Consider the following 9,312-nt stretch of genomic DNA (forward strand, 5'->3'; position numbering starts at 1 on the left):
AATAGAAAACGATTTTGGAGTGCAGGTTTTAACCCCAAAAGAGAATATGATAAACCTCTATCATTAAGTCTTACATGTTTTAGGTGGAGTGATGGGAGCATTTGTTTTGCAGAGACTCTTCTCCTGGAGGTCAGGCGTCCCAGAGCTGCGCTTCAGTGTGGTGGCGCTTCTTTCTCCGCCGCTGGCGCCGCTTCTGGAGCGCTCCGGTCACCGTGTTCCTCGGCAATGTCATCATGTACTTCGCCTTCCTCTTCCTCTTCACCTACGTGCTTCTTCTGGACTTCAAACCGCCCCCCCGCGGTCCAGGGGTTCCAGAGATTATGCTGTACTTCTGGGTCTTCACCCTGGTGCTGGAAGAAATCCGGCAGGTGAGGAACCGAAGAAGTGAAATCCCGTCTGACTCCTCGAGTCTATTTAAATGTGTCTGGTTTTCTCACGCCACTTTGTGGTCACACGTTTATCCGCCCTGGAAGCATTTGCACCTATTGGAGTGGAGCAGCAGCTTTAATGAACGTGTGTTTACTCCTGAGAACTCCAGCATATCTGAGCAAGTGATAAAGCGATTTGCAGGAGTGAGATCATTTTCTCTTAAGTTTTAAGGATTCGTTAGCCTCTCTGGATTTGTGCCTGTCAGTGAGCCGGGTCAGACGAGCCTGATCCTCTATTGTGGTGATCCCTCGTCCCCTGGGTACTGCAGACTATGCATATGTGACAGACAGATTGCTTTCTCTTTTGGGCGTTTTCGTGTGCAGCTCAGTTTCTAAAATAACTAGTGCTAAATTATATTTAAAAAAATCCATCCAGCCATCATTCATCCAGCCATCCATCTATCATCCATCCATCCATCAATCATCCATCCGTCCGTAGATTTTCTTTCATTCAATTAAATGATTGTTCCATTTCACAACCAGAAGATCCAGTCACACATACATACAGATGGTCTCACATTCGACCAGTAGACTATATCTGGAAGACAGGCCCCAACCATAATTACTCAATTTTTGTGCTTGAGAACCCCCTGATGTCTTTAAGCTACGGACATGTGACACACTGGTTCTTAGAAGCACACACACCCCATGGGGTTTACACTGGACAAGCACGGAAGGGCTTCTTTAGCCTTTTCTACTGTTTACTATGTCCACCAGATGGAAGAGGCTTGATGCGAAATGTCAAAGCGGTGCAAATCTCGTGAATCTTGCTCAAGGCTTTTTCGTTCACAATTCTATTACAATATGACCCAAAGAATTTTTAAGCTTTAAATGTGCAACTTTATTCTCGTAATTTAACCGGATTTTTTCTTGTAAATTTACGAGACTTAAAGTCATAATAAAAACAATTAAAAAATGTAAACTGTCCTTAATGCTCCGTTGTAGGAACCCAATTTTGTATATTAAACAGTAGGCCCCCAATCTATGTATGAATGTTTATTTTTTAAATGTAATTCCTGAAATAAATATAGTTTTTCATGATATTTGAAATTTTTGGAAGGGGTCTGTATGCCTGTAAGTATGTTTGAAAGTGACATGACAGCCCATGATGTTACAACAAAGTTGTCAGATTCCTAAAATAAATATTCATAGACTTTGATTAACTTTTTTTCTTGATGCAGAGCTTTTTCACCGATGAGGAAATGAACATCATAAAGAAGTTTAAGCTCTATGTGGAGGACAACTGGAACAAGTGTGACATGGTGGCCATCTTACTCTTTGTTATTGGAGTTTCTTGCAGGTAAAAATGTCTGATGATGATCAAAAACATGAAATCTTATGACTCTGAGGTTATGTTGATTCCATGATGGGAACATCCGATGCCTTGGTCACACTCACCCGTTCGGGGGCTGCACGTTTTTGGGTTGTCCAGGCCTGTGTAGGGTTGTATAGAGGAGGGTGTGTATCCTAAGGCAATTACAGGTGTGTCTTGCAGTTTCCTTGTGTGGCCACCCCCAGAGACGGCTTGTAAATGGGACATACAATTGTTGTGCATATGGTAAAGGTATTGTCAAGTATTTGTAAGGATAATGTAAGTAACACGCACCTATGACAAATGGGTGATGCCCTTTCACTCCCATGCATGGAATGTGTAGATGATATAGTTTTCATAGGACGCCTGACGGATGCCCATGCAAACTACCCTCTAAATACACAATTTTGCAAATTCTAACAGCCAGACTGTCCACAATGGCAGCTCAAGGAGAATGCATCAATCACTTTAAAAGCATCAGCCTCGTTAAGCAGTGTGCAAGACCCTTGCATGTTGTATATGTGTTGTTGCCCGCAGCACACCCATTGAAAAAATGTCCAGAAACATTTGCGCTCCCCACCTTGGTCTACGCCCAAAAGCCGGCCACTGGTGAACACTGTGCAGGTTTGCCCATTTTTTGCCCACATTTTTATCCACCTGTAAGGGCAGTTGTGACTAAGGCATAAGGAAATATGAGCCTGTTGTCACTAAAAGAAAAGGGGTGGACACAACTAAAGCATAAAAAAAGATGACATCTGTTTTCTTGAATCCTCCAGAATGGCAGCTGGCACTTATGAGGCAGGAAGGACCGTTCTGGCCATAGATTTCATGGTATTTACCCTACGTCTGATTCACATCTTTGCCATTCATAAACAGCTGGGACCCAAGATCATCATTGTGGAGAGAATGGTGAATAAAACAGAACATTTTTTCCTAAATGTATGCATTTCTGAGTCTACTTCGCAAGTCAAGGACCAGTCATTAAAAATTGATCTCTTTTGTGCAGATGAAGGACGTTTTCTTCTTCCTCTTCTTCCTGAGCGTGTGGCTCATCGCTTATGGAGTGGCCACCCAGGCGCTTCTCCACCCTAACGATCCCAGGATTGACTGGGTGTTTCGCAGAGCTTTGTACCGTCCCTATCTACACATATTTGGTCAAATACCCTTGGAGGAAATAGATGGTAATTTACAGCTTGAGGAACTTCCTTTACGCATTTGCCATCTTTATGAATATCATGGCCTTCTTTTGGCCTCAATGTATTTACGCCCTCTCCACTTATTTATTGTCTTGGGAATTGGACCACAGCTGCTCGAATGCCTAAAATTAACTGCACCGATGACTCCAGTGAAATTGTCGAGGGACTTCTGCCGCCGTGCCCTAATATCTATGCAAACTGGCTGGTTATTCTACTGCTGGTAATCTTCCTACTTGTCACCAACGTCCTACTTCTCAACCTCCTTATCGCCATGTTCAGGTCAGTCGGGGCTGATGATCTTGGTAGCCATACTTAAGGCAAATTAGTTGTGTCATTGTAAACCACGTAATCAATATTTGTTTTTGCAGCTACACATTTCAGGTAGTTCAGGGCAACACAGACATCTTCTGGAAGTTTCAGAGATACAACTTGATTGTGGAATACTACAGCCGCCCAGCTCTGGCGCCACCCTTCATCATCATCAGCCACCTGTCCCAGCTCTTCCTCAGCCTTCTCAAACGGCCTGAGCCCAAGCAAGAACATCTTGGTAGAATTTTTTTTTAACATTAAGTTGCTTTTTTTGGCCATGTTTTTATTGTTTAAGTCATTTTTTTTGACATCTTTTTAGAGAGAGAGATGCCAGCAGGACTAGACCAGAGGCTAATAACATGGGAGACGGTGCAAAAAGAGAACTACCTCGCTAAACTGGAGCGCCAGCACTGGGAGAGCAGCGAGGAGAGGCTCAAGAGTACCTCATCAAAGTAAATCTTTATGTAGTTTCACTCAAACGAAAAAGAAATCCCCTTTTGGATTTTCCTAATATTGAGTATTTTTCAGATGTTAGTCTTTTATAACCCGTCTATTTAATGTGTGATGCTACGTTGACATCCTGCATATGACGTATGTTCCAGAGGGAGCATTCATGAATGCACTTTTAGCATACAATGTTAATGCTGGACAAGCAGGGAGGGGCTTTCTTCTTCTTTTCCTTGATCATCACTTGACCATCACCTACAGTTGGAAGAAGCTTGGTGCAAAATCTCGCAAATCTTGCTCCAAGCTTAACTACGAGTGACTTGGTGTCATATAATTCTGGCACAAATCGCAATTATTTGCACTTCTATGTATTAAAGGGGACACCATTGGTTTCTACAAAATTCGAGTCCCTGATGAGTCAAAGTTTGATCTGCTTTAACTTTCAAAGCGTGTTCAGTGGCCATGTGTATTGCACGTAAAGTCCTAACGTAACTACGCATGTACGGAAGTTTTGACCGCAAAAAATCCAAAGCGCATTTATGTAGTTTTCATTCAAAGTGGTTGCTCTAATGCGTGTTGTCAAATGTCCTGTAATAGTGTGTAACTCATTTGTTTGCACCCAAATATTTTAAGATCAATGATGAAGTTAACAGAGTTTTAACTGTAACCAAGGGTTCAGAGTTTGCTGAAGATTGTTGGTGGATATAAGGACCAAGAGAAGCGACTGGGATCCATGGAAGCTCAAGTAAACATTTTTTTTCAATTTCAGCTCAAAAGTTACGAAACTTTTAGAAGTAATTCTTTTTTTATTTATGTCTTCCTAATCCAGGTCAGGTACTGTGGTGAGGTCCTGTCCTGGATGGCCGAGTGCTTCGCTCAGAGCACGCTCAAATGCGGCAAAGACGCTCCAAAAGCTCCAAGTATGTCAGACCAATGAAACATCAACTCAGTGGTTAACTCTATGCATCCAAGGCATTTATTGATATTGTAGAACTAATACTGCATTAACATTTCAGTGTCTCTGACAAGTGGCAAAGCGGAAAGTGATGCAGAAGCTCCTCAAGGTCACCAGAAGAAAGAAGCCAAAAAGGAAGAGAAGGAGGCCAGAAAGGAAGAAGAATCAAAACCACCGGTCAATTTGGGATACGGTGCCAACAAGAAATTTCCTTACATCGATGAATAAAAGCCAGAATCAAACATACAACTAATCACACAATGTCCCAACCCCAGTTCTGATCCAGCCATGTCATTAGGGCTTTTTTTTCATCAGTGCATAACAGGAACCACGCTCTGCTCACTAGAGGAAATGAGATTATCTGTACACTACCAGTCAGAATGCCTGTACAGTCTGCAATCAAATCATAAAAACTCTACTATGACTTCCATTCTGTCAGAATATAGGTCATACTTTCATTGAATTAAATTATTACTGAGATCACACTGGATAGTAGAATCACAGCAGGGTGCATTATAGTAAGATATTGGATAAAGCTGCACAGACAGACAAACGAAAGTGGCTGATGACCGCATTCTAAATGTGGAACTATGACATAAATGTGAGTAACTGAAGCAGAAATCATAAAGCCAAGATATTGTAAAACTACAGATTGTTTGCTAATTTCAATCACTGTGAATTCTTTTGAAAGGTATAAATAGAAACCAAAACAGAAACAGATAAACAATCACCCTAGATAACAACAAACAAAAAGGTCACATTAGCCCGGATATTTGGTATAACACCTCCCAATGTGGAGAAAAACCCACCATCTTTTGAAGTGACTTTTAAAGCATTAACAGCCTACTAAGTTTTGAAAACGTCATCTATGATGACAGACTTGCATATGTAAACAATGCTTTTTATGTGATGCTTCTTAGCAATAAACTCTGCCATACAATCTGTGTTAAATGCATTTTTACTTATAAAAGTGTAAAAAAAAAAGAGTGAATTTCTTAAACCCTTTGTTCAAATCATCAGTGTTTATGTTCAGCTTAGAGCCTTCTTTAGCATATTTACATGGTATGATTGGTCACTGGAGTGGGTGGGGGCGGGGTGGGTGTGTAACGGACAAATATCTCCTCCGACCTCAACTAATACAAAGTCTAAATAGGGATTTTTAGTGAGCGTACCCGCATCAATTTAAATACAGCGTAAATTGCTTAATGACTGTATCAAACTTGCAAATTGAGCACCTCCAGATCCCGAGTGTCATTGCTACTTTTCAGAGTAAAATAAAAAAAGACAGCAGCATTCAGACATTCTAGTTAAAACACTCTTGAACCTTTTCTCCCTGGTTAAGTTAAGGCTACTAAACTTAATTAACTGTAAGCCATGCTCATGTCTAAAGCCTGATGCTGCGTTCACACTGGTTGTGTGTGGTGCACTCAAGAATGTTCTATATGCGTTTTCATGAACGTGCATCCAGCCAGTGGAGTTCGCACTGAACATGCAGGGAGTGGTGGTTCTTTTGTTTTTCTACTGTTTACTAACGCTCGTCTGCCACCTACAATTGATAGAGGCTCAGTGTGCGAAGTCAAACTGGTGCAAATCTCGCAAATCTTGCTCCAGCTCTTTGGTTTTCACAGCTCTGTTCCTATAAATGTATGCCTTGATGTCATATTAATCCGGGTGGGCACAAAATGCTACCAACGCTACCAACAGATTACCAAATCTGAGTCCCTAATTGGTCACAGTGCCCCAATTAATCACTAAAAAGTTCAACCGGTTGAACTTTCAGGGCTTGATCAATTAACGCCCCAATTTGTAGACCTTTCCCATCTCCCTGCCACTCTATTTGAAGTGTTTTTTTAGTACAACTGATGTCTAGAACTTTTTTTTTAATCCGATCCTCCAAGTGGAGGGATGCAAAGTCATCGGTCATGATGGTAAACCGCATCGCACTGAGACACGCTCTGAACCACAGATGTTAACATTTTAATGCAAGTAATGACTTTTTGTTGTAGCATGACCTTTTAAAATTTATAAAACCATAGCTATGTATATCTGAGTGCTGGAAGCTCCGTGCTAAAGCTACCGGACCGGCGATTATTGGTGACATTACCGAACGAAAGCGATTTCCAAATTATTACACTATTTTTTCATAAGTCTCCATTTGGACGGCTAAACAAAGGGGAACAAAGAAGGGAAGAATTGGGATTGGGCCACAATTTTGCATTCTGAACAGAGAAGCCCGAAATTTGGGTTGAAGTGCGTTTGCATAGACTTTTCATTGAAAGTGGCCGCTCAAATGCGAGTCAACGGAGCCGGTGTGAACGCAGCTTCAGTCACAAACTTGTCCAGAAGGTTGACCTATATGAGTCCTGCAGGTTTTTGGGTTGTCCAGGCCCATAGAGTGTCAGAGACAGCAGCACCTTAAGAGGAGCACAGGTGTGTCTTGTAGTTCCCTTGAGGCTCGTATGGCCACCTCAAGGGACGTCATGAAGACGGAAGGTACGATTGTTGTGCGTTTATCGAAGTGTATTAGTAAGGTGCGATCACTGGTCCCTTACTGACTAGGTGTAAAAGCTGCACGCACAGGGTGTGCACGTGATACACAAGTACAGCCGTATAGGATCCCCACACAAGCTGTGCACTGATTATCTAATTTCCTAAATTCTAAGAGTTAGTCTGGCAGCGTGCAAAGAGCGTGCACTTATATGTGGAACCGAACTAACGGTTACCTCGTGCAGTGCACTGAGTTTTGGCGGCGTTGAAAAAATGAAAAATTAGCACGACACGCCTGTGCCTCACCTACTTGACCTCTACATGTTGTCAAAATGTTTGCTATAACCTGTTGCATACAGCCTGCCCTTAAAGGAAAATGTGAACATTTTTGGTCTATGGATTCACCGAGCGATCTACAATTTTATATTTCTGTGCATGACCCATACAAGTTTGCCCAATTTTCGCCAAAGACGACCCATATCAACCCCTAGAGTAGTTGCAACTAAGGCCTAAAAAAGTCAAAGCAGTAGGTAGACGGCAGTCAACAAGACTTGGTTTTCTCTATTATAATAAAATATGTTTCAGTTCTTCTACTAGAGTCTCAGCTTTGAAATACAGTGGTGTGACATCTGGTTTATATGATTCTAGGAAATACATTTTCAAGACATGACCCCCCATAAACGCCGCCTTGCTAGAAGCATATAAACCAGCTCTCATATCACTGTATTTCAGAACTGAGCCTTTTGGAAAAAGAGGTGATATGTCCTTTGTAATAAAATATAAACCAACTCCAGTGGACTGCTTTTTTCTTGTTACTTTGATAGAATCTACTGTTAGGAATGAGAATGTACAGATATCTTCTTGGAAAAAAAAGGAAAAAAAAAAAAAGCACATCCAATTCAACATCTGGATTCTAGAGGGAATGCACATTGACAGTAGTCAGCAGAACAAGCATTTGCAAGCATTTTTGGATGTTAAAACTGCCAAAGCAACAAGGCACCAGAAGCAAACATGAATCCTGAAGGATTTTGGAGCCTAAGTTTGCTGCAAGATGTAAGCAAACAGCAATTATCTTCTAAATTATGGACAGATTTACTTTTTATGCATTCATTGTAAATGAATAACGGTTAAAAATGAAAGTAGCTTAACTAACACGTCGAATAACAGGGTGCAGAACTGAATTCAACTGTGTCTATGTACACCCAACTTAACCATTCTGTGAAAAAAATCTAATTCCACCAACACAAATTCACATAAAACAATCACAACTGAAGTTGTGTTCACACCGAATATGATCTGCACATCAGGGGAATCCAGTTTCAACGTTAAGTCAATGAACAGGTGCAATCAGAAGTCGTGAGGCGTGATGGTCTTGCAGAAGCGCCTTTTAGGCATCATTGTGCTGTGCGTCCAGAGTTCAAAACAATCGGGAACTAAGTTTTAACCTGTGACGTGTTGACAATACGATTAGTGGGTGAAGTCCAAAACCAACATGGTCGAGAAGCTGATTGTTCTCATTCTGAACTTTATATTTTTCTTATTTACAAAGACACTAAAATAAATGTTATCTATTTTTGTCCTCCTTGGACTAATGTGGGACAGAAAGTCATAGAAATGGGACAGAAGTACCACTAAAAGCATCTTTCATACAGATGCAGTAGATGGTGAACCTCACCGTACTGGGAGAGTCTCCGAATGATCGCATGAATCCAGACATGGAGACGTGATTGCAGACGCTTTTAATGAACTTATCAAAATAAATAAACTTGATCTCTTCACATCATCTGTGTCTTCTATGCACTGTAAATGGGATAAATGATAAATGCTTCCATGTAGCGATGAGGCTAAAAACTTCTCTACCTTCTTCCTCATGGGTCAAATTCATGAACACATTTTTAGACAAGCGGTAAATTTGACGCACATCCAAAAAAAAAGGTGGCAGACGTGAATTTGATGTGTGAATCACATTTGGTATGAATGCAGCATTAAGGCCAGTTTATACTTCACAGCAGTCAGCCATCGCATCAATCCCATCCAGTATTTTGCAGTTCATACTAACGTCTGGTTTTGCTAGCAACTGTTCGCAGTCACTGCAACAAACTTCTCAGTGGCATTTATACCTTTCAAGCAATCGTTTCCAGCGTTTATTTTGAACACGAAGGACGTTTTGCCCATACA

General features: G+C 41.2%; 1 protein-coding gene across 1 annotated transcript in view; it reads left to right on the top strand.

Annotated features, from left to right (window-relative positions):
• The window catches only part of trpm5 (transient receptor potential cation channel, subfamily M, member 5), a 39,213-nt gene extending 33,622 nt beyond the window's left edge, over positions 1–5,591 (top strand). The window contains exons 18-27 of the mRNA XM_024296206.2: positions 113–368; positions 1,610–1,728; positions 2,517–2,649; positions 2,747–2,921; positions 3,047–3,215; positions 3,305–3,483; positions 3,565–3,697; positions 4,365–4,437; positions 4,522–4,612; positions 4,709–5,591. Coding sequence (XP_024151974.1) covers positions 113–368; positions 1,610–1,728; positions 2,517–2,649; positions 2,747–2,921; positions 3,047–3,215; positions 3,305–3,483; positions 3,565–3,697; positions 4,365–4,437; positions 4,522–4,612; positions 4,709–4,875 — 1,495 coding nt within the window. The 3' untranslated portion in view covers positions 4,876–5,591. The remainder of the gene's footprint in view (positions 1–112; positions 369–1,609; positions 1,729–2,516; positions 2,650–2,746; positions 2,922–3,046; positions 3,216–3,304; positions 3,484–3,564; positions 3,698–4,364; positions 4,438–4,521; positions 4,613–4,708) is intronic.
• The last annotated feature ends 3,721 nt before the right edge of the window (positions 5,592–9,312 follow it).

This window comes from Oryzias melastigma, linkage group LG3 (genome assembly GCF_002922805.2).
Source record: "Oryzias melastigma strain HK-1 linkage group LG3, ASM292280v2, whole genome shotgun sequence".
Classification (NCBI taxonomy): Eukaryota; Metazoa; Chordata; class Actinopteri; order Beloniformes; family Adrianichthyidae; genus Oryzias; species Oryzias melastigma.